At 41.9% G+C, this 26,006-nt stretch overlaps 1 protein-coding gene across 2 annotated transcripts in view; it reads left to right on the top strand.

Annotated features, from left to right (window-relative positions):
• Positions 1–26,006, top strand: part of OSBPL10 (oxysterol binding protein like 10) — a 227,931-nt gene that overhangs the window by 93,348 nt on the left and 108,577 nt on the right. Inside the window, exon 4 of one of the 2 annotated variants that reach the window (XM_080673446.1) lies at positions 24,016–24,207. The exons of the other annotated variant lie outside the window; for it this stretch is intronic. Within the exon in view, the coding sequence (XP_080529572.1) occupies positions 24,016–24,207 (192 nt within the window). The remainder of the gene's footprint in view (positions 1–24,015; positions 24,208–26,006) is intronic. 2 annotated transcript variants of the gene reach the window in all.

The raw sequence follows: 26,006 nt of genomic DNA, 5'->3' as shown, positions 1-26,006 counted from the left end.
CCACAAGAGAGGTACTTTAGATTTACATGAACTGAAATCAACATTTAAAATTCAGTTTCTCCATCTCACTTAGCCACAGTTCAAGTGCTCAGTAACCACATTTGGCCGATGGCTATGGAAATGGACAGCTCAGCTATAGAACATTGCCATCAGCACAGAAAGTTCTCGTGGGCAGTGCTGATAAAGCTGCAGGGGCTGCTTTATGGTTTCCAAGGAGGAGTTTACCAGTGTCTAGCTTTATCTCCTCTTGTGCTATGGACAGGTTTCCCCCACCCCTTTAAACCTAAAAATGCTGGCTGATGCTCCCCAACCTTTCTGTCCTTCTTCCGCTCCTTCCCTACCTTCCTATCAGGAGTTCTGGTCCACCTATGGCCTTGACATTAAACATCTTGATCACTCTCACTTCTCCAATTGCCTCTTCTGTGCAATAGGGACGTTGACCTCATTTGTCTGAAGGCAGGAACTGGTCCTCTCTTGTGGTCAGATTCTGCTACATGCTCACCCCACTGCAGCTGTTTGCCAGGGAAACATCTGGTTTGAGCTTTTGTGAAGAGCAGAGGAGCAAGGGAAGGTTGCTGATGGTGGGACCTCCTGGCTCCAACAACCTTTCATAGCACCCCACTTCCTAAGACGAAGTCCAAGACTTGACCTTGGCATTGAGTGCCCATCACATGTTAGGTCCACCTTTATGCACTCAGTGTTCTAGGTGAGCAGTTCCCTAGGCACACTGTGTACTTTCACACTTCCATGCTGCTCCCTCTGCTAGGAATGCTTTCCCTCTCTGTTCTTCATGTTGCAAATAGCCACGTGGCCTTCAAGGCTCCTGTACATCTGGGATGCCTTTCTGACCTGCCTGGTCAGAGCGGACCTTCTTTCTTCTGTTTTCCCATTTATACCAGTACTCACCCATTTTACAGCACTTCTCCTGGGGGCAGGTGGTGGTGGTGTGCAGGCCTCAGCCCTCTTGGTTGACTGTGCCCTTAGCACCCAGGACTGCAGGGAAACCATGGTTGTGTCCTCCGTACTTGCCGCTGCCATGACAAGTGGCGGACATAAACCACTTAGTGCATTGTAATCACTCAGTAAATGTCAACCCTGCTTCCTCCTTCCTCACTCCTCCCTATTATTAGTAACAGTAGCTTATCAATAACAGTAGTGGTGTCAGCTTTGGGTTCCTTAAGAAACTATATCCAAACTATCACTTTATTTTCCTAAGGTTGAATTGTAGGTTGTGGTAAAGATTCACTGGGAGCACGTCTGCCGTGCTCTTACTGTGCAGTCAGTACTGAGTTTCCATCAGGGTGTTGGGCGGACAGGGTTGCCCTTCCGAGTTGGACCTCACGAGGTGTCCTCCCTGGGAAATGGCCAGTATTGGACTGCCCAAGGCTGTGTGCATGGCTTGCAAAGAGGAGTATTTCTGGTAAATAACTGAGTCTCTAAAATAATCATTTACCTACTTAAATAATCAAACACTAAAATTGGCCCAGCTGGTATGGCTCAATGGTTGAGCATAGACCTAGGAACCAAGAGGTCACCAGTTCAGTTCCCAGTCAGGACACATGCCCATGTTGAGGGCTTAATCCCCAGTAGGGGGCATGCAAGAAGGCAAGTGATCGATGATGTTTCTCATCGATGTTTCTATCTCCATCCCTTCCCCTTCCTCTGTCTCTAAAAACAAAAAATGATTTTAAAAATTGATGAAAAGTTTAAGGAAAAAGGATGGGCAAGCTATACCATAGTGGAACCAACTAACCAACCTGTTAAGATAAACAAAAAACAGAGCAAGTCAACACATGCACATTTATACATACATACATACATACATACATACATATGTTTGGAAGGACACCAGGGGCTGGTAACAGCAGTTTGCCCTGGGAGGGAAGGGGGACCTGGGGATTTACGTGTTGAAAGAAAGTAGCAATTAATTGTACCCTTTGGTACCATTTGAAATTTTCACATCGTGCATTGTTTGAATAATTATATGTATGTAATTTTATACACACACACACCACATATATATGTATTAAACTAGTTATTCAAATGGTTAAATTTTACATTTGTAAATTTAAAAAACAAGTGGAGCCGAGGTTGCTTGGCTATGTCTCTGCTCCCTTAGGCCCCTGTCAAGTTTGGTCCTTGATCTGCAGGCGGAAGCTGTTCACCCACCAGGCAGCCACTGATTAATCTGCTTCTCATTATAGTCTTCACATGAAAGTCTTAAAACCAAACGTCCTTGAAGATACTCGATAATTCCAGATTCCTGCCAATTCAGATGAGGCTTCTATTCTTGTTACTCAGAATTGATTTTACTTGATGTGGTTTGAAGTGTGTAAAGTTTAATGCTCTGAAGTGTGTAAAGTTTAATGCTCTTTGGGGGAAGTGCTCCTTTTCTCCCCCACCCCCACCCCTTTTTTCTTTTTTGAATGAAACAGCGTTTGATGATGCCCATCGTGTGGCCTCGTCCATAGCGGAAGCCTTCGGTGTTGGGGTAGTTGGCTGGTGGCCCAGTTAGTGCCCATTGGGTCCTGTGTCTGGTGAGCAGAACTTCTCCGTCTGCGACCACAGTGACAGTGAGTGACTCTGGACGTAGCAGGGGTTACTGCTGCCCACCTGAAAGCACCGGTAGAAATTCCTGTGTCTCAAAAAGTTCAACTTGTACATCTCACTGCTCCCTCTACTACATACTATACCAGCCTGATTTCGCATTTTAGAAAGGCTTTCTTTCCCCAAATTGTTGGGTAAAGAGCCAGATGAGTCACATCTCTTCACTGAGAACCTGAGGACATAAAGTGCCCCAGGTTGAAAAGCAGAGCCTCTTGTGGGGACTCTCCTTTTTCTAAGAAGTGAGTCTTTGGGGGAAACAGAAAATGATGGTTTTAAGCTTGATTAGCCTCAAGTAGGTAAAGCTGGACAAGCTCATCTGAGGCTTTCCTTTCCCCTCAGCTCTGCCTTCCTGCTCTCTGCGGTTAGGCATCTCTCCTTTCCTGGTACAGGAAGCTCAGGGCCGTGTTTCCTCTAGGATTTTGTACAGGTAATTACCTTTTGGGCACTTAAAATTAAGTGTGAACCATCCTCCTCCTAAACACACCATCAAATTAAGTAAGTAAAACACAATTTAAGAACAGCTCTTATTAAAACAATGAAGTTTGGGGACTATTATCTTAATAAAGTGCAACCATTTTTTTTTAATTTTAATTTTTAAATATATTTTTATTGATTTCAGAGAGGAAGGGAGAGAGAAATGGAAACATCAATGATGAGAGAGAATCATTGATCGGCTGCCTCCTGCACACCCCACACTGGGGATCAAGCCCGCAACCCGGGCATGTGCCCTGACGGGGAATCCAACTGTGACCTCCTGGCTCAGAGGTCTATGCTTAACCACGGAGCCGCACCAGCCAGGCTAAAGTGCAACAATTTTATGTAACTTCTCAAGCATAGTTTTTATGTTGGGCTGCTAAGTGTTTGTGCTCCCTCGGATGCTGATCTTAGGCACCAACATCCCCAGCCTCTCTTGCCCATGCTACAAAGCTACACATCTGTTGATCCTCTTCTGTACTGCAGACTTCACCCCCTTCATCTTCTACTCTTCAGCCTCTTTAAACCTACCCTCAACAGCGTAGTTATCAAGAAGCCCATTTGGTGTGAGGATGCAGGGACATTTTCAATGCAGCCCTGAGTTCCATTAGTAGGTTGGCACCCACCTTCAGGATCTCTCTTCCCTCCGAATCTTCCTTGGCCAGGTCAGCAGCTAGAAAAGGTTGCTGATGCCAGGTACCTGTATTTAGGATATTTATTTCTTATTCATTTACTTGGCAGCTTATCTTAATGGAATCATCTTTTGATCTCTCTTAAGCCCTGCTGCTTGGGGGATCTGCATACCTCTTTGGATTCAAAAGCTCTTTGTCTTGTGGCACTGGACAGCCGGCATTTATAAAGTGCCTACTATGGGCAGTGCACTGACCTTTACAGCTTATAGCATAGACACTTGAAGTTCCTAGATTCTCTTCGTGTATTGATGTAAAAAATACGAACAACAGCAGGAAACTACTTTGATCCCATGGGAGTAATTTGTTCCAATGCCAGAAAACATGTTCTTCTCTCTTAATAATAATGATAAATGGTGCCCTACTAGTATAATTCATAAATTCTTCCATGTGTATCCCCTGACACCAGGGTTTCTAAGGGTTGGCATTTTGATATTTTTGGCCAGGTAAGTCTTTGCTGTGAGGGGCTGTTCTGAGCACTGAAGGATGTTCAACAGCATCCCTGCCTCCATCCACTAGATGCCAGTAGCACCCCTGCCCAGTTGTGTCAACCTAACAAGTCTTCTCATCTTGTCAAATGCATCCTGGCGGGGACAGAATCACCCCGAGATGAGAACTACCACCTCATACAGTTCTCACAACAATCCTACCTGATAGGCATTATGTCCATTTTACAGATGAAGAAACCGAGGCTCAGAAAGGTTAAGTGGCCACATGGCTAGGACATGCAGAGGTGAGACTTGAAGCCATCCCCATGTGTTTGGCTCCTCATGTGAGGCTCTTCTGTGGCCCCGGCTCTGGGAAACGGTCTCAGTGTACAGGGCGAAGCAGGGCCAATGGGGTTGTGCCGCAGCGGAGCTTTCGCTCTTGGGAAAGGTCCTGTTCTCTTGCCAGGTGTGCGACAGCCCATCCATCATGACCCTGAGACTCCTGGGCAGCTCCCCCAGCGAGGGAGGCAGCTGGGAAGTGAGAGAGATTTCAGCTGTGAAGCGAGAATGCTCTCACTGTCCCACTCCACCAGGCCAGCTCAGAGGGGTGGGGGAGGGACTGGGGGGATTGGGGGGCATTCCCAGGCCCAGCCATGAAATGAAAGGGATCCCCAAATTTGCAGCCTGTGCCACGATTCTGTATAAATCTGAGAAGAGCTGTGTGGCACCTCTGGCATGTATTAGTGCTGAAGAGGCAAATCATAAATTCCCGAAGTTTTATTCCCCCCATGTTCCGGGTTGCACTGGCAGAGTGGAGAAGAGACAGGAGAGAATGTTCGCTTGAGGAGGAGGCTTGACAGCCGGTGAGCTGTGCTGGGCCAGCGGCACTGGCAGGGCTCCGGTTGGACCTCCCGGCCTCCTCATGGGCTGCAAGCACTCGGCCGTGGTGAGGACCCACAGCAGCGCCTCCTCCTGCCTCAGCCCACTGTGGGCGGATGCGGACAGAGGTTCTTGCCAGCTCTCCCACCCCTCGTCGGCTAAGGTAAATGGGGTCCCAGGACCTGGGGAGTGCGATGGGAGGGGTGCATTTACTCTTCAGCTCCCCTTCACACCTCTTTGAGGAAGACTCACTTCTCCCTTGGATAGTGTAGACGTAGGCCCCCAGGGCATCTGGATTTTGGCTTGTTGTGAAGCTATAAATATTCTTTCCCCCAGTGGGATGCATAGTACAGACTGGCCACACTTGAGGTGCTTTTGGAATCTGATTTTTGAAATATAAACGAATATTACCAGCGTCGATTGACTTTGAAATAAGAAAGAAAAAAATCCCTGTCTTTTTCTCTTAGGAAGACTTCCTGCAGCTTTCAATACTGACCTCAGCCAGTGGCTTTGATTTGCCGGTTTTTGAAGCCAGCTTGGTTCATCATGTCGTTAGTGCTTTTCCTCATTTCAAATATAAAATAATATGCAGACACACCATTAGTGGGTGCACTGCAGGATTGAGAGTCTTCTGACGGTTCTACTATTGGCCTTGACCTTGAGCTATTTGCTTTTTTTGTACCTCAGTTTCTTAGTCTGTAAAGTAGATGGAACATTTCCCCTCTTGGGTTTCAGAGATATTGCAACTTAAGCAGATTAATACTTTTAGAGAGGCTTACTCGGAGTAGCTGTTAATAATCATAATTATAATGATGAGAAATAGAATAATTGCTTGTTTTCTACGCTGAAGGTAGTGTAAGAGTGATCTGGGTGTGCTCTGCTTCTGGCCTCTTTGTTCCTGCGGGAAGAGAAGGAAGAACATTTTGTATTGTTTTTTAGAGAGAAAGGAAGGACGAGGGAGAGAAATATTGATGTGAGAGCGAACATCTACCAGCTGCCTCCTGCACGCCCCCCTCATGGGGATCAAGTCCACAACCTGGGCATGTGCCCTGACCAGGAATTGAACCAGTGACCTCTGGGTGCACAGGATGAACACCCAGTCAACTGAGTCACACCAGCTAGGGCTAAGCAGTTACTCTTCATTTTCCCTTCTGAGCTCCTGGCAACCGCCGATCTGCTTTCTGTTTCTGGTTTTACCTATTTTGGATACTTCATATTAATGGAATCATACAATGTGCGACATTTTGTGTTTGACTTCTTTCATCCAGCATAATGCTTTTGAGTTTCAACCACAGTATTACATGTATGAGGACTTCATTCCTCTTTATGGCTGAATAATGTTCCATTTTATGGATATATGATAGTTTGTATATCCATTCATCATTTGATGGACATCCGAGTTGTTTCTACCTTTGGGCTCTTGTGATTGGTGCTGCTGTGAATTTGTGTCCATGTATTTGTTTGAGTCCCCGATCTCACTTCTTTTGGGTAAGACATTAATCTTATTCCTCACTCGAGGTTGTAGAATAATTTACATTGAGGCAGTCCACATACATCATGGAAGCTCACGGTTGGAATCCACACATTTTGCTTCCACAAAGCACTTCTCTGCTTTATATTGATTTTGGTCACAAGCCCAAAAATAATACATGGGTACTGTTTTCACCGATAGAGAGTGATTGGTGCGTTGTTACAGGAATCCTAGTTCAGCATCTTACATATACAGTGTGAAGCATAAGACAGAAGCTCATCCGTCTTGTCACAACTGCTCATGGGATAAACAATCTTTTCCTGCTCTGCCTGTCAGCCCATCTTAATTCCATAGCCCCAGATCCCAGAGTCCCTGTCATTGCCTCATCCTCCCTGTCTGCTCAGATAGCACATCTGCACTCGTGGCTGCCGTCTTTGTTTGGTTCAGAACGGATGGCTGCCAGTGATATGGGAGTTGTTAACTGTATGACTACCATGAGCACTGGGCCTATGTCCTGAAGATACCCCATCATGAAGTCTTTAATCAGTTATGTTCTATTTACAGTGTCTAGATTGGGCCCTTGTCTGGCAGTTTCTCTCTGTATTCCTCAGTATAGTTCTTGAAAGATTTGAGGAGGAAATGAAATATGATTGGTATGCCAACTAGGCCTTCATTCTATAGAGAGTGAATCTGGATGGGGAAGAAAAGGAGGACCAGAAAATGTCGCAGATGACAGATAAAAGCAAGCATACCATTCCGGTTGCTGCCTGGCATCCTGTGAAACTGTGTACCTGTTATTTTAGGTAGGTTCCCACAGAAGGTGGAGTCTGGGTGCAGGGATGTGATTCTAGTGGAGTGGAGTGGGGAGACCAGGAAGAGTGACCTAATGGAAATTGACAAAGGCACCCAAAATGTATGCTGTTGTCCTGGTTATGCCTTGGGCAATGAGAGCAGAACCCATCGGTCACCCTTGTAAGTTACCATGCAGAATGTGCTTCAGAATTCTCCACCCATGTAAGAGGATGTCATTATTTTTCCACTGGCTCCCCTGTCCCATTGGTCAAGGGTTGCCCCATGGGGGAGTTATCTCTTTCTTGCTTTTCTAGGTTTGCTCTTGTACCTGTCTTGTACTTGCTCATGAAAGTGGGTTCCCATTGACTTTCTGAATTGGCTTCCATTAAACAGCCCAGGTCAGAAAGCAGGAGGTAAATAGCGCAGCTGAGGCATGGTATGCTGGGTGGGGGCAGGTAGAGGGTGGAGGAATGGGGACATCTGTAATAGCGTCTACAACAGAAAATAAAACAAACAAAAAGTGGGTTGAGAGGATGTAAGGCAGGACACACACGTTTCTGTCACATGGAATTTCTGCATTCCTCCTCCTCTCTTTTGGTGGCCACTGTTTCTTTCTCTCTCAAAGCTTCAGAATTGATAGTACCCATGGGAGCCATGGGGGCCTTTCTCAGCCTAGCTCTGTGTGGAGGCCCTGTGTTTGTCCCACTCCTCTTACCCTCCTCCCTCCCTGTTATTCATTTTGATGGGATTAGTAGGCAGGTTGATCTGTTAGAGTTAACACCATTAAGTGTGTTAAAGCTGTAGGAATCCAATTAGATTATAATCAGACCAAACTCTCTCTCTCTCTCTCTCTCTCTCTCTCTCTCTCTCTCTCTTTTTTTTTTTAAAAAAAAGGATAATTTGGTCTCCAACAGGTGGTAGGGTCTCTGGAGACAAATGAGGAGAAATCGCTCTTGTCCTCTCATGCAGGGAACAATCAGAGTTTAATTTTCTACTTCATATGCTCTGGCCTCTGTGACGACAGTAATACACTGACTCAGAAGCATTTTGAGTCCGTGTTTCTCTAACACCTGACAACTTTGCATCTCCATGCCCTGGAGGATCAGACCCTCCTTCTCCCTGTGCCCAGAGTATTAACATAGAGCTAACTGACCTGTGAGACAACACCACTTCTCCTGTGCTGAGCCAGGCTCTTGGCTGAGTCAGTGAGCTCACAGAAACTGCTTTCTTGCAGCTCACACATTGACCATCAGGCCTCTCCAGGGTTCTACAACCTTACAACCGAGACTTCGGGAGAAGTCCTTTTAGCTGATGATTTGGAGACATGGTCCCTTAATCAAAAACAGTTGGCTAAAGCAAGGAATCATAAATGTGATGTATACAGACCTTAACCATGTATGCCATTTTAACTTAAAATCTTCACTCACCAATTTTTAGATGTAGTTCCAAGGCCCTGTCATCAAGCGTGGGTTTACTGGTAGGAATTCTGCATCTTTTCTTAAAGAAAGCATGTCTATAATGTATCACCTCTCATCTCCTGTTTTGGTTTCTTTAAAGAGCAGGGCAAACTCATTACAGAATCCTCTTAGTTTTTTTTTTTTTTTTTTTTTTTTAAATAAATGGTTTCTGGCTTTTTATAGTTATCATGCCCACATGCAATTCAACAACCATTTTTAGCAATTCACTTCTATTGTTATTTTTCAAGTCATGCAATTTAGTTTCATAAAGATCATTATTTTTCATATTTATATTTTATCAATTTATTTAAACAATGCACTTACAGTAATGAAGTGTGCCAGCATAAGCAGAGTGGGGACTAAATACAGTTGGCTTTTGTAGGTGTTTAGCTTAAACTGGTGAGAGCAGAAGTGTGTAGGCATAATCAGAGAGAGGCTCCAAGCCATGAGCAGTCAGCACCCTGTGTGCAGCAGTCAAGGGGGGTTATGAAAGGAGTGAAAAGTGGTGGGAAATCCAATTAGTTCGTTAAATTGAGGACATTGAGAACACCTACTGTAGCTTTTCGGACTCTGCTACCTGATACCCTGAGATTGGGCAATACAAAAATCCTCGCCTTTAAAATTGTCTACACTTCTTTGGGGCTTCTTCTAATGACTCCACCCACATCCTTGCTGCATGGAAATTACTGGCACCCCTGGGAATTCTGCAGGCTTCCACCTTTGCCAGATACTCATTTAATATGGTCCAGGTCCAGCAAATTTCAGTGGTTAGAAGGAAAGGGACCAAGTTCTTTTTTTAAAAAAAAATGTGTATTGATTTCAGAGAGGAAGGGAGAGAGATAGAAACATCAGTGATGAGAGAGAATCATTGATTAGCTGCCTCCTGCACGCCCCACACTGGAGATCAAGCCTGCAACCCAGGCATGTGCCCTTACCAGGAACCGAACATTGACCTTCTGGTTCATAGATAGGTGCTCAACCACTGAGCCATGGCGGGGCTGGTTTTTGTTTGTTTGTTTGTTTGTTTTTGGGTTTTTTTAGGGACCAAATTCTTAAACCACTTACCCTTCTATTGATTTTCTGTCTTTAGTTCTTTGGTATAAAATTGAGAGATCTGAGAGTGAGGTTTTTTCCTTTGTGATCCAGAAATTAGTTGTAAGCAAAAAATAAAAAAATCAGTTGGCTCTAATATACTTGTCAAGTCCTGTGTCTGGATTCTGAAAAATCCAAGACACACACACTCTAAATTCCTTTGAGCTTTAAGTGTAAGCCTAGCTTAGTGCTAGCATAAGCCTGTGAACCTACAATTTATTTCTGCTTTGGCAAGAAGTGCCCTACGGAGAATTAGAGAGGGTCATAGGAGTATATCTGTGTGTATGTGTGTGTGTTACATACATATAAAATGTGCAGCAGAGAAGAGGAAGGCAAATATCTATTGCTTCAAAGGTTCTGGTCACATATAGTATTTTCAGGAAAATTTCCTAATCAACACGTAGGCTTATAAGGTTTCTGCAGCTTCCTGTGGCTATCAACCCCCCACGTATCATTTACCCAGATCCCCTGAGTTATTAGCAAATCTTGCATTTCCGTCTTAACCTCATCAGTAATGCCAAGCTGGGAATAAGTAATTAGTGGGATTTATTCCCCAGATCCTGGAGGATTCTGCGTGCAGCCGAGGCACGTTGACAATGATGTGATTTAGTTTTTCAGTGTGAAGCTTTTTTGAAACACAAGTAGGGAGAGTCCTTTGAGCTTCATGCTTTTGTGCCTGAGCATTTGGGAAGGAGATAATGATCTCTGAGCACATAGGAGCGCCTCTGTCAGAGATTAGTTATTGATTGTAAGAAAATCAAATTTGCTTCTTGAAATGTTCTGTCTTACAATTGCACTGGGCATCTCATCCCCACAGCTGGTTTGACCCCCTGGTAGGTGACAAAAGTTTAAACATAAAACAAGAGCCCCTTTCCCACCACATTATAGAGCGATCATTTATAGAATTCCTTGACATGCAGTCTCCTTTTGTTCTGTGATTCATTTCTGGCATGAAATATCTTCTGGGCCGATTACATTGAGATGTGGGAAGAAATAGAAACTGGAATAAATCATGAAATGCCAATCTTGAGGGCTGTAGTAATACAATTTTACCGTGAAAATGATCTAATAGAGATGATACATGCTATGTAGACTTATGTAAATTGTATGCAAATGACAGTGTAATACCTGAATATGGCCCTGAGGGAAAAGCTTATTGGAACCCATTGTTCTAACTGGCTTATCATTCTGAGTGTCTGAATCAGTCCCAGGAGATACCAGGTACTCTGGCTTGCCTAGCAGTTGTCTGTAATTTCTCATTCAGGAGCTCATCTTTCTAGTCTCTTACCTTTTTGACCTCAGCTCTACTGCTCTATGCCTTGCTCACGTCCACCCTGGTCATGCTGTCTTCCTTGCTCAAACACCCCAGGGTCTTGGCACCTGTTGAGTTTCTGAGAATACTGTCCCCCAGATGTCAGCGTGGCTCACTCCTTTGCTTCATTTTCATCTTTAAATCAGCTGCCACCATTTCATGAGGCCTTCCCTGGCCACCTATCTAAAACTGGAAAGCCGTCCCACCTTTCTCTATCTCTGCTTTATATTGTTTATATGTATTATCCCTGCTTTATATCATCCTATATTATCTAAAATACTTTGTATTTTACTGATTTATTTTTTATCTCTTTGCTTCACCAGAATGCCACTTCCATGATAGCAGGGATATTTGTCTGTTTCATTCATTGTTATAGTTCAATTGCCTGGCACATAGTAATACTTGGATCTCTGAATAAGGTGTGTTGGTTGCTTTTTGGACATTTTATGTTTACTTATAATAAAGTGTGGGTGGTATCATTTCCAAACTCTTCTGTCCCTTAGAAAAGGAGAGGAGAAACCAATGAGTCATTGTTGGTGTTCTTAAAATTAGGTTTCTAGGGAGGGAACAGTAGTTTAACCAGTGGTTAAAATTGAGGTTGGGAGATTTATTGCTCTCTCAGTATTTATTATGTTCATAGCATTTGCAAGGTGAGCGCCTGTATTACGTTCCATAGGGTTCATTGTGGCTAGACACAGTCCCTGGCCTGAGGAAGGCCACAGTCTAGGGCAGTGGTTGGCAAACTCATTAGTCAACAGAGCCAAATATCAACAGTACAACGATTGAAATTTCTTTTGAGAGCCAAATTTTTTAAACTTAAACTTCTTCTAATGCCACTTCTTCAAAATAGACTCACCCAGGCCGTGGTATTTTGTGGAAGAGCCACACTCAAGGGGCCAAAGAGCCGCATGTGGCTCGCGAGCTGCAGTTTGCCGACCACAGGTCTAGGGGAAGACAGTAAGGCATAGATAAATGACTCATGGATAAACATTAAGTGTTATGAGTGTGACCTGCATTTTATCTTTAACATCTGTAGATATACTGTCCATCAAACTTTGCCCTTGTTATTATAGATAATTGATGAAGAAAACATTTAAGTAAATGTATTTTAGCCTGATGTATTTTAGCCTTAATGAACTTACTAAGTATTGGAGAATTGGTATGCTGTATGGGGCTTTGTTTGGTATGATGAAGTAATTGTTGCCCCTCAGTTCCAACTAAGCTATCAGCCATTGTGGTCTGTAAAGAGTTGTGGTGACTTTTTTGGAGCTTAGTTGAAGAGCGTGGGTGAATCACCTCTAGCAAGGCAGTGCAGTGTAGTGGCTAAGAGCATAGACCCTGGAGCCAGCTCACATGGACTTGAATCCCAGCTGCATTATCTACTAGCTGTGAGACCTGGGGAAACATATTGAGTCTCTCTATGCCTCGTTTGCCTCATTCGTGAAATGGAAGTTATAGTACTTACTTCATGGGATTATAAAGAGGATTAAATGGCTTAACGTATCTACTAGTCCTAGATAATAAAAGCCTAATATGCTAAGTGTCTGGTCGACTGGTTGGCTGTTCAACCAATCAAACTATAATATGCTAATGATATGCTAAGGCTGCTCAATTGCTCACTATGAAGTGCACTGACCACCAGGGGGCAGACAGTCAGCCGATCAATCAGTCACTATGATGTGCACTGACCACCAGGGGGTAGATGTTCTGACTGGTAGGTTAGCTTGCAGCCAATTGGTGGGGTCCCCCAGCCTGGCCTGCGCCCTCTCACAATCAGGGACCCTTCAAGGGATGTCGGAGAGCTGGTTTCAGCCAGATCCCGCAGGCCAGGTCGAGGGACCCCACTGGTGCACGAATTCATGCACCGGACCTCTAGTATATATATATATAAAAGCCTAAAAGACCGTCTGACCGGTAGCTGTGATGCACACTGACCACCAGGGAGCAGATGCTCAACACAGGAGCTTCTGAGCTGTGGTGACTTGGCAGCTGCATTTCTTGGGTGACGCACCTGGAACCAGAGAGGAGGGAGCCCGATTCCTGGGTGTGTCACCCGAGAACCGCCCTCTGAGACCCCTCGGGCGATGTCAGAGAACTGGTTTCGGCCTGATCCCTGCAGGCCAGGCCGAGTGTATCTAGTGTACATATATATATATATATATATATATATATAATACTTAAAACAGCTCATGGCACATAGTATCATGTAAGTGTTAGCTATTGTAAATATATTTATAATTAAAATTGTTACCATCATTATTGAATCATGGCAAACTCATCAGTCTAAACAAGGCCATCTCTTAAAAAATATTTTTTATTTATTTTATTTTATTAATTGAATTTATTGGGGTGACATTGGTTCACAAAACCATCCAGGTGTACAACTCAATAAAGTAAAGAATGTTTCTTGAAACTCTTATAATTGTTTTCCTTTCTCTCCTGCTCCCACTCTTTTTGTTTCTGTTAGCATCAATTCCTTGAATATGTATGGCAAGCAGCCCGCCAGCCACAAGTTTGACATGCATGATGTATGGGTTTTGTTTGCCTATCATGTGGTTTAAAATGACATAACTGGTATTGTTCTGCAGATCTTAATCATTCATAAAATTAACAAAAAATTTTTTAATCCTTACCCGAGGATATTTTTCCTATTGATTTCTAGAGAGAGAGTGGAAGGGAAAGAAGAGGGGGAGAGAGAGAAACATCGATTGGTTGCTTCTGGAACCTGCAACTGAGATTCATGCCCTTGACCAGGAATAGAATCCACGACCCTGTGGTCCATGGGCTGACACTCTAACCACTGAGAAAAGCCGGCTAAGGCTATTATCTTTTAAACTTGTCTAACTCATCAGTATGTTTTCAGTTGTCTGTGTTGTTGTAAGTACCTCTTAAGTCATTCTAACTCAGTGGTTCTCAACCTTTCTAATGCCGCGACCCTTTAATACAGTTCCTCATGTTGTGGTGACTCCCAACCATAAAATTATTTTCGTTGCTACTTCGTAACTGTAATTTTGCTACTGTTAGGAATCGTAATGTAAATATCTGTGTTTTCTGATGGTCTTAGGCTCTACAGCAGCGGTTCTCAACCTGTGGCTCGCGACCCACAGGTTGAGAATCCCTAGCAGGGTCGCCTAAGACCATCGGAAAACACAGATATTTACATTACGATTCATAACAGTAGCAAAATTACAGTTACGAAGTAGCAACGAAAATAATTTTATGGTTGGGAGTCACCACAACATGAGGAACTGTATTAAAGGGTCGCGGCATTAGAAAGGTTGAGAACCACTGTTCTAACTGATGCATGTATATTGTTTATTGTATGAATAATCTACATTTTATTTATACAACCTATTACTGATGTACATAAAAAGTGAACATTCTTATATATTCAAGTGACTATGAGCATGTTTATTGGGTACCTGCCTAGTAGGAAGCTTGAGAATCATAGGAACATGCATATATATTTCACTAAATTCTCCAGGCTGTACCAGTCTATTCCTGGTAGCAATGCAGAAGGTTCCAGTTCCTTTGTGTCCTTGGTGTTATTTTACACTTTAATTTTGGCGAATCTGGTGGGTATAGAATCTCCTAGTCACTTTAATTTGTGTTTCTGTGCGATGCGTTGTAGTCATTCATGTTTCTCCTTCTGTATATTGCCTGTCTTTATTTTTTGCCAATTTGATAGTGTTTTCTGACTTCTATTTATAGGAGCTCCTTTTATATTATAGATATTAATCTGTCTTCTCTCAGTGCCCATAATTTGTTAATTTTGTCTAAAGTGTCCTCGTTGAATGGAAACCCTTCTTTACAATGTGCTTGAATCCATCAAATGTTCAACTTGTGATTTGTGCTATTGGCCTTTTTAAGAAATGCTTTCCTACATACAGAATTACGTAGATAACTCTGAATTTTCTTTTGTTAACTTTGTAGTTTTATTTTTTACATTTTGATTTTTTTTACCTTTTTATATGCTGTGATGTATAGAGGCAGCTATTTTTGCTTTTCCCAATATTAATATTTTTCTCCACTAGTTTATGGTGCTGCCTCTGTAATATACCAAGTTCTCGTATATACGTAAGTGCTTTTATGCCTTTTTTTTTTTTTCCAGTTTTTACTTTAGTCACTTGTTCCTGTATGAATACTATATAATCACCATGGCTTTGTTAATATTTTGTATCTGGTAATAGGATGTGTCCTTTTCCTTTTTTCAAAATTAATTTGGCTTTTCACAAATCTTTATTATTCCATTCATATATTAGAATAAATTTGTTGAGTTCTCAAATTCCTGTTGCAATTTTATTAGAATAATTATATAAGAATTGACATCTTTACAGTATTAATCCATCCCATTAATTAATCTGATATGTATATTTTCATTTTCTCAATTCCTCATTGATTTCTTTTCATAGATTAAAAAAAATCTACTTCACAAAGCTTGTATGTATTCTTATTGGATCAATACTTATACATCATAGCTTTTGTTTGCTGTTGTGAATATCTTCTTTTCTACCGTATTTCCTGATTGGTTATTGTTGATACAGAAGAATGCTATTGACTTTTCTAAATTCATATATCTGGCAATTTTGCTGGACTCATTAGTTTTCTTTTTCTTTTTTTGTAAAATGATCACATCTTCCCTCAATGACATTTTATTCCTTCCCTTTGTCTTTCTATCTCTTATTTTTTCTTGTCCTATTTTGTTTATAAAATTAAAAGCAATGAAGCTAAAATCTCTATATCAATTATGGTGATTACTCTAGGTTTTTGATGTGTAACTAAATTAAGGAAAGTTCTTTCTAGTTTTTGTTTTCAGATTTTTTCCTGTTAAAATGGCAGTTTAACATTAAAAAGTCTTTGTTTCATGTTACTTAAAAACATGAAACAATATATAAAATAATATATAAAATAAAATTATTTTCTTTGAGGATTTGCAATTCCAAGAGAATATAGTACAGTTATCCTGTTTTCAAAGAAGGGTTGTGTGTATATTTTTGTGATGATAGGTGTGTGGGTTGAAGTTTTGGGTAAGAGGAAAGGTGTAAAAATGAAAAAATGTACAACAGATATTAGCTTTCCTCCTTTCTATTAAATGTTTTAATGTCTGCCTTGTGTCAGACACTGCTGTAAATAACTAGGTCCTCATTCAGTTGAGGGCCACCTGGAGGGGCTGAGTCTTGAATTGAGCTTTCTTAGTTGAATCTTGAGAGAGATTTGTCATTTGGGTCCTACTTTTATATGTTTTATTTTACCTTTTTGAGCCTGTAGTATTTAGATCTGTAAAAAGAGAGGGTTAGACTTGAGGTTCCTTCTAGCTCTAAAATCCTCTATTTCCACAGCATGACAAATAGGTGAATTATGGTCAGTAGAAAGAAACAATCTTCACACTTTCAGAATAAAGCATAGAAAAGGAATCTTGGTACTTGGAACTGCAAGGTCCCAAACAAAGGATGTGGGTGGAAGGTGCAAAAGCTGAAGGTGGATGTGTGGAAGATTTTGAAATCCCACATGACTCCTCCTAAGTGGATCTGGAAGATGAAAAGGCTGGAGGAAGTGGGGAGGAAAGGGGTGGTGTGTGGTAAGGGGGCCAAGTGCATGAGACCAATGCGTTAAGTCCATTTGGGACTTTCCCGTTTGACCTAGACAGAGGCTGGGCCGGAGGCATGGGTTAGGGATTCGGAAGTGGTTGGATAAGCTGTCAGAGAAGAGTCAGAATACTTTATTTGGGGGCTGAAAATGTTGCGAGAAAAAGCAAGGCAAAAATGTTACATTTTCTTTTCCTCTATTTGCAAGAAATGGAAATATATGCATTTGCTTGCGCTGATTTTTTAAAGATTTAGCATTTGTGTGTATAATCATGGTTTCGGGATGTTATGTTTAGAAGCTGGCTAGAGACTGCTCTCTGGGGAAAACCACTTTTTTTTCTTTGCACACATGTTTGCTCACACTTATGTGTGTGTATTTTAAGAGATTATTGGAAAATGTTTAGGATATATTGAAGATTTGCAGATGACAAAGGAAAAATTCTCTAGCCTTGGAAATTTCTATTTCTGCAAGAAAACAGGAATTTGAAAAAGTAGAGAGAGCTAAGTATAATTTTGAAAGTTAATCATGAAAATGAACTTGGAAAATGTCCCAGTTTTAAAATTTTTATTTCTACTTTAGGTCTGATTTAAGCTTGAGATAACTGAACATTAAAGAACACCACCAAACAAAAAAAAAAACAGGGCAAATGAAAAGTCCGTATGATGCTATTTAAGCAAAATAGTAGAATGGACTCATTAAAAATAACACTCCACATTTTATTCAGATGTTGACTACGAGAAAAATGGAATTCTGAATAATTTGAAGGCACTGAATATACTTTTTAAAAATTGTTATGCCTTTCCTTTTTTGTTGATTTTGAGGTATGTTTACTTTTGGAAGAAAAGGAGTAAATCAGTTTTTTGTGCTCAGTTTTCACATATATAGAGATGGTACATTAATTTTTCTTAGAGGAAGAGAGAGGAATATAATGAAATGGTTTTAGTTAAATTTGTTTTTCACAATAAATAACCAGGCTGGCTTGACTTTCCTGCCTCTCTTGGGCTATTTTACTCAGAAATACAGTCTTTTTTTTCCCTTTACTGTGAAAAAATTCAAGGAAGTGAAGAAAATATGCTCCATATTAAATATAATTTGGATGCTGTGACAATTAATTGACCCTCAGTAATTTTTCCCAATAGATCAATTTTGTGCAGAAGTGGTAAAGTATTCCCCCCTTCTTTTCAGTTTTTTAATTCGAGCTTCAGCAAGCATATTATAAACTTTTGATACATGTTTTAAGAAATTTTTTAGGACCAGCTAATTATTTTTTTCAATTTGGGGTTTTGTATTTTATTCTAAAATACTAATGGGAAATTGCCCATTACCTATTTAAAGTAGTTTTTTATCTTTGGTACCCATGTAGCATTGGAATAAGCTACAGGCACTTTGTGTTCTGCAACAGATTGGTTTTTGAAAAAGTGAATTCATGTTTTAAATGTACCTTTTATCTGAAGCAAACTGTTTTTAGTAATTAGAATGATTACTTTTAATTTATCTTAAAAAAAGTTAAGGAAGTAGTTAGTGCTATGTCTTCTTAAGGCACTGTGGACAAAAACAACCTTTAAGCCTAGCCAGTTTGGCTCAGTGGTTGACTGTAGACCCATGAATCAGGAGGTCAGGGTTCGATTACCCTGTCAGGACACATGCCTGGGTTGCAGGCTTGATCCCCAATAGGGGGCGTGCAGGAGGCAGTCAATTGATGATTCTGTCTCATCATTGATGTTTCTATTCCCCTCTCCCTTCCTCTCTTTGAAATCAATAAAAACATTTTAAAAAAACAACAACCTTTAAGTCCATATGGTATTTGACTCTGGGGCTACTTACCCCTTCCACTACACCGGTACCTGAAGGCGTCATTTTTATTAATTTTATGGATGATAATGACAGTCACTGCATGCTTACTATGTGGCATGTGTTTACCTACCTCTTCTCACTTCATTCTCCAACAACCCAATGAGGTAGTAATAGTAAAATGTTAGCAATAAAAACACCACATTACCTTCCTAGGCTACACAGCTCATGAGTGGTAGAATCCAGATTTGAACCCAGGCCACTGACTTTAGAAACGGTGCTCCTAATCTCTCCCCAACACTGTCCTGTAGGATTAGATCCTCCTGCTACTCTTCTAGACATGGGATGCTATGGGAGCCTTGGATAGTCCAGTTGATTCTGCTCTAAGCTTCCCAGACCAGACTTCCTGTCTCCAGCTCATGGTGTGATTTCCCTGGCTGAACATATTCTTTCTAGTACATCCTTTCTATTTCCAGTCACACATTTTCTTCATACCAGTTTTAGCCAGTAAATACCAAAAGTACATGTGTGTTCCTTCCTCAAAATCTTTGGGAATTTATGAATCCACTGAAGAGTGTAGGGACAATCCAAGAGCTTGGTAAATATCATAAAACCTGCCCTAGCCCGTTTGGCTCAGTGGATAGAGCATTGGCCTGTGGACTGAAGGGTTCCAGGTTCAATTCTGGTCAAGGGCACATGGCTGGGTTGTGGGCTCGATCCCCAGTAGAGGGCATGCAGGAGGCAGCAATCAATGATTCTCTCTCATCATTGATATTTGTATTTCTCTCCCCATCTCCCTTCCTCTCTGAAATCAATAAAAATATATTGAAAAAAATACCATAAAATCTGATTGCCTGTTGAATGCCTGGGTGGGACCTGAGCGTCAGCACTTGATCTTCCCTGCTACCACATTCTCTGCTTAGGCACCACCCCATTTATCAGGCAGACCCAAAGGGTGACTCTCCTAGGGAAAGGGATAATCTTATTCCCGAATAGAAATGGTTACCATTGACTCAGCATTTTCCACAGATGGGACACTTGGCATTTCTAGTCACCCCGTAGAAATATTGATGTAAATATTTGGAGCAAAAACCTGCCATGTTGTTCCTCAAATGCTGATAATACTTTATTTTAGACTAGAGGCCCGGTGCACGAAATTCGTGCAGGGGGGGGGTGGGGGATGTGCCCCTCAGCCCAGCCTGTACCCTCCCCAATCTGGGACCCCTCGAGGGATGTCCAACTGCCCATTTAGGCCCGATCCTGGTGGGATCAGGCCTAAACGGCCAGTTGGACATCCCACTCAATTCAGGACTGCTGGCTCCCAACCGCCTGCCTGCCTGCCTGCCTGCCTGCCTGCCTGCCTGCCTGCCTGCCTGCCTGCCTGATTGCCCTAACGGCTTCTGCCTGTCAGCCTGACCACCCCCTACCTACCCCCCTGCCAGCCTGATCAACGCCTAACTGCTCCCCTGCCGGCCCAATTGCTCCTAACTGCCCTCCCCTGCCAGCCTGGTCACCCCTAACTGCCCTCCCCTGCCGGCCTGGTCGCCCCTAACTGCCCTCCCCTGCTGGCCTGGTCACCCCTAACTGCCCTCCCCTGCCGGCCTGGTCGCCCCTAACTGCCCTCCCCTGCTGGCCTGGTCACCCCTAACTGCCCTCTCTTGCCGTCCTGGTTGCCCCTAACTGCCCCTCCCCTGCTGGCCTGGTCACCCCCAACTGCCCTCCTCTTGCCGGCCTGGTCACCCCTAACTGCCCTCCCCTGCCAGCCATCTTGTGTCCACATGGAGGTGGCCATCTTGTGTGTTGGAGTGATGGTCAATTTGCATATTACCTCTTTATTAGATAGGATTAGTAGCTAGGATAAGTGTTTTACATTTAAGCACAAAATCTGGGCGTTTTATATAGGTTGTGTTTTGGAAAGAACTCACTCGTTTATCATGGTGGCAGTTTGCTGCCTTTGCTCTCTATTTGTCCTGGTGCCTGATGACCTATGGGATTTACCAAGACTGAGACTCTTGCTCATTTTACTCTTAAGAGGAGGTCTGCATGTGAATTAAACTGTGAATCCCACAGTTAATGGGAAATTAAAGGGTTTCGACTCAAATCTACTGCTTGTGAATTCAAATGACAGCCATTAAATAATGATCATGGGGCTAGATGTCCACAGTGGAATAATTTTGCTTCTGGGTGGATTTCTTGATTTATGGCCATTTATGGTGATATTGTTCCAAGCAAAGGTTGCCAGAGCTATTCCCATCTCTTAATTTCTGACAGGTTCTCATTCTACTCAGAACCTGGAAGTATTTTCCCTTTTACAGTCTTATAATTTAATTGCTGACCATATAGGTTCTCCGGAAAGTATTTAATTATGTTTTGGGCTTCATCAGCACTTCTGATCCGATAGAAAATAAAGAGCAGGTCAGTGACTGCTTATGATTTTGTGCTAAGTGACGTTTTAACATTTTAAAAATCAGCAAGGCCTTCATCGATCAAGTATTAAGTGATGTAAGGAAAGAAACAAACGTTAGCCATGCAGCTCCATGATAGAATTTAATATTCATGATGCCTTTTAAGGGTCAATATTATCATTTCTGTTTTAAAGATTAGGAAATTGATGATTAATAAGAAAGCTTAACTCTCACGAGGTCACACAGCTAGAACCTGGTGGAGCTGGGGGAGTGAAACTTGTCGGTCTGGCTTCAAAGCCCAGTGGAAAATCTGCCTTTTCTTGGGTTGGAATAGCCTCCCAAACAATGATAATGTATTTTAGTAAACTCTTAATGCTTTGGCAAATTCACTGTCATTAAAGGATTAAAGAGATAGCGTCTTTCCCCCTCCACACTTGGAGTGAAAAGATTGGGGCTGTAAGTAGATGATTGCTCTATTTGACTGTAATCACAGCATATGTAATTCTGAGACCACAGATTTCTCCAGTTACCTAAAGTTATTTAAAATCAATACACTGCTTCCCAACTTTATCTGTATTCCTATTATGTCCAAGTTCTGGCCTGGAGAACCTTTACAAGCTCCTGTGGCATTGTGGGGAAATGTAAAATTCTGGTTTCTACCCTGCTCCCCAACCTTTTGGTGATTTGTAAAATTGTAGGCCATTAACATTGAACAGTTTTTAGAGCGGTGACTGTTACCCAAGGCAGGAGGCTAACACTGCTTCAAACATCCTGACTCTCTGAGGTCCTTATACATTGCTGCCTTGTCTCTGTCTTCTTCACTCTCAGAATAGCCTCCCATGATGAAGTCAACTCTCATTGATTTTTCTCTTCCTCACTTCTCAGGCATTTTCTGGCTGTATTGCCAAATTAGCACCTTGTGTGCACTCCCTTTGTGTGTGTATGTGTGTGTCTTTCTGTCTCAGTGTCTTATATCTCTAGCAATACCATAAACATTTATGGTGAAACACATCTCATATTTCTCCTTGTAGATACTCCCATTGGCACATAGTAGGTATTCAGTAAATATCTGATATGTTGACATGAATTCAACATATCCTCTAACTGCCTTTTCCCAAGTTGCAATGAGGTACAGGGGCATTTAGAATGTAAATTTTATGTGGAATTTAAAAATAATTGGATAGGTACTACATTCACATGGTTCCAAATGAAAGAATATAAAAATAAGCTATGCAGTGAAAAATCTCCCTTTCCCTTCGATCCTACTCTGTCATTCTCTGTTTCTCCACAAATAAGTGTCAGTTTTTTTTGTATATCCTTATAGATTATTTTTTTGTATTTTAAACAAATGACAATAAAAATACTCAGTCTCCACATTTTGATGCAACTCGGCATACTATAGAATAGCTTTACACCTTGCTTTTTTCACTTAACTATATAGTTTCAGATATTTTTTCCCCCAGGCCAACTCAGAGACGTTGCTCATTATTCTCTTACATCTTGGTAGTATTCTATTCAGTAGGTATGCCATATTTTTTTTTTAACCTGGCCCATACTGATGGGCATTTGGGTTGTTTCTCACACTTTGCCATTGAACATGGGATATATGCCATTTCACTTGGGTGCAGGAGTATTGGAGGACACAGTCCCAATCAGGGCATCCCTGGATAACAGATACAGGTACTGTCAGATGGTCCTCATCACAGGTTTTTGCTACCTTATGCTCCCACAAACCTGTTTGTCTGTGGTCCTGTCCACAGGTGGTATACTCAAACTTTTGGATTTTTGCTAATGTTCTGAGTAAAAGATGTTATCTAAATGTGGCTTGAATTTTACATTTATCTTATGAGTACAGTTGAACATGTTTTCATATGGTTTAAGGGCCATTTGTCTTTTTGTGAACTGTCTACATCTTGCCCTAGTTTAGTTTACAGTCCTTATCACTTCCTAGGAAGTATATTCCTAATTATAAATGAGAATGATGAGCCTTTTGTCTGGGAAACAAGTTGAAAATACTTTTCCTAGTTTATTGTTCGGCTTTGTTGATGGTGGGAGTAAGCCTTTAAAATCTGTTTGTTTCCCATGCAGAAGTTTTCAGGTTCTTAGGTAATCAAATTTATTGAGCTTTTCTTTTATGGCTTTTGCATTTGGAGGTGTTAGACCTTCACTACCCCAAGGCTACACATTTTCTTCTAGTGCTTTTTTTTTTTTTTAATCTCTTTGATCCGTTTGGGGGTCTGTGATCTGAGAGGTGAACCCAGTTTTGTTTTTCAGATGGCTGCCCAGTTATCTTAGTACCACGTGTTAAAAAAAAATTCATCTCCACTAAGTTGAGATGCCATCTTCACCATACATTAAGTTGTTTTTTGGATTATATATTACTATAGGATAAAATATAAGCACGGCATTAACAAATGGGGATTACTTGGTGGATAACAGTACACTCATTTAGGCAGCAAACATGTATTAAGAAATTCATAACCAATAAATTAATAAATAATAAGTCATGTGCCAGGTCTTGGGGATATAAAGATGAGTTTGACAGAATATCTTAAGAAAGTAACTGGACAATGAATATAATTTCAATGCAGTGGAATAAGTGCAGCGGAGAGACTGAGACACACAGGGAGACGCTCCACGCACCAGAGAACACCGAGCTGAGTCTTAAAGGTTCATCTGAAGTTTGCTGGCCAGGAGGGGAGGGCATTCTAGGAGGAGGGGCTAGTATGTGCAGAGGCGCAGATCCGGGAGAGTCCATGGTGTTAGTGGAGACTCTGAGTAGCTCTTCATGGCCATAGTGTGGGGCAGGAGACACAGTGGGGGTGATATCAGAAGGCCAGTTAATAGTCTCTTAGGTGAGTGAGTGTGAGAAAGTGTGGGAAGGCATGTAGTGCTGTTATACCACCCCCGTGCCTTCATTTCTCCAAACAGATGAAGGAGAGCAATTAAGAGGTTCAAAATAAATGGAATCCAACACTTAGCTGTGTTCTGCACGTTGGTTGTTGAGTTTTGACACCTGTTGCTTATTCTAGACTACTCCAAGCTCCCGAAGCCGAAGTCTCACTTTGCTCCCCCATGGAACACCCAATTCTGCGTCTCCCTGTAGCCAGAGACACCTCGGTGTGGGGGCCCCCGGTGTTGTCACAGTCACGCATCACAAGTCGCCTGCAGCTGCTCGAAGAGCCAAGAGTCAGTATTCCGGCCAGCTCCACGAAGTCAGAGAGGTAGGCTTTGCTCTCCTACGAGCTTGAGTGGCCCATGGGAGTTGAGGGCTGTGACTGTTTTCTCTGCCAACTTCTCTTTCTTTGTATCACCTTGATAATGAGAGAGAGGACCAGCAGCTAATGCCCCATCCCCACAACCATGACAGTCCCTCCTGGTTTAAAAAAAAGGATTTCTGTGTTTCTTAGGTCGGGTGAGTTGTTAGGAGGCCTCTGTCAGAGCTCAGAAAGCAGAGAAAGCAAGCCCCCAGAAACGTGCATGCAAACAGAAGTGCAATCAGCGTCTCTGTGCTCATGGCCAAGAATAGACAGCACAAAGTCATGGGCAATCAGGATAAATTGAGGATGTTTTGAAACCCAGCAAGTGTTGGGCCTACAGCTGATTTCCCCTCTTTTCTGCCCCACTTCTCTCCATGAAGTGCTTGCCTCCTCCTCACCATCACAGGCACGCTCCAGGGGAGGGTTGGGTAGTGAGAAGAGCACTGTCCTGGGAATCTGAAGACTCCTGTTGTTTTAGAGCAAATCTTTGAACCGCTTTGACCATGAGTTTCCGCATCTGTAAAATAGGGGTAAGCCAATCTATACCAACTCTCCTGGGAGATGCGAGGCTCACTGGTGATCATGCAGGTGAAATCCCTCCAACTGCGAGTGCCTTGTGAACACACGTGGGGGGTGTTCTGTGTTACGCTGATACACTGGGAAGTCATCAGTGTGGGGATCCCAGATCCTCAGGATTCATATCATCCTTTGCAACTATTATCAAGAACAGACTATGTAAAAGGAATGCTGTTGGTATTGGTTGCCTAACTTCTGTTGAGTGCTGAGGCTTTTTGCCTGCAGCTGACTTGTGTATGGACTGGTGTGTCCTCTTAGAAGACATAACCTGTCCTCTGTGTCAAGAAGGCGAATGGATAGGGTCTTGCTGAGGCTTGAGTCAGTCTGTATCTTATTTATTTATTCTTTTGTATTTTATTTTTTAAATGTCATGAACCAAGTAGTGTTGTGATGGCTGACTGTTGGTCTGATGGTGGCCAAGTTCAGAAAACCTGGAATCTTCTGAGTCAAATTTGTAGATGCAAATGAAAGACGTTTATTTTTTCTGGGTAGATTTACCTGTCACATACTCTTGCCTAATGAAGAAAAGGTACAGAATCATATGCTCCCTGTGAAATAGTCACCCTGAGGTTTTAAAAAAGTGTTCGGCCATGAGTTTACTTTTGCTACATTGGATGATATGAGGAATGGATGTGACTATGTACATATTGCTTTTCATTTTTCATAGCGCCTTTTCAATAAACTGTATTATGGGAAAATCTTTGAATGTACATAAAGTAGAATAGAATAATGGTACCCATCACCCAACTCAATACTTCCAACTTTCTGATCTTGTTTTACTTATTTTCCCCTACCACTCTTTTGTTGTTGCTAGAGTATTTTAAGGAGATCTTAAATATTTTATCATTTTAACATTGCCAGTAAATGCTTCAATATTTATTTAACAGATAGACAAAAAAACACACACACAAAAAAAGAACTAACCACAAAACCATCTCATCACTTTTATGTAAACCTTATTGCAGATATTTTTTTGCAAGTACTTTAGAGACTTTAAAAAAAGAAAAGAAATAGAAAATTTGAAAGTTCCTGGTATTGTAAGAATTCTTTTTTTAAAAAAATTTAATAATTCTTTATTGTTCAGATTATTACAATTGTTCCTCTTTTTCCACCCCCATAGATCCCCTCCACCCAGTTCCCACCCCACCCTCTGCCCTTACCACCCCCACATTGTTCTCATCCATAGG

Source organism: Plecotus auritus, assembly GCF_963455305.1.
Source record: "Plecotus auritus genome assembly, chromosome: 6".
In the NCBI taxonomy this organism is placed as follows: Eukaryota; Metazoa; Chordata; class Mammalia; order Chiroptera; family Vespertilionidae; genus Plecotus; species Plecotus auritus.
Note: the sequence above shows the minus strand (reverse complement) of the source record. Positions and strands in the feature narration are given on the sequence as shown.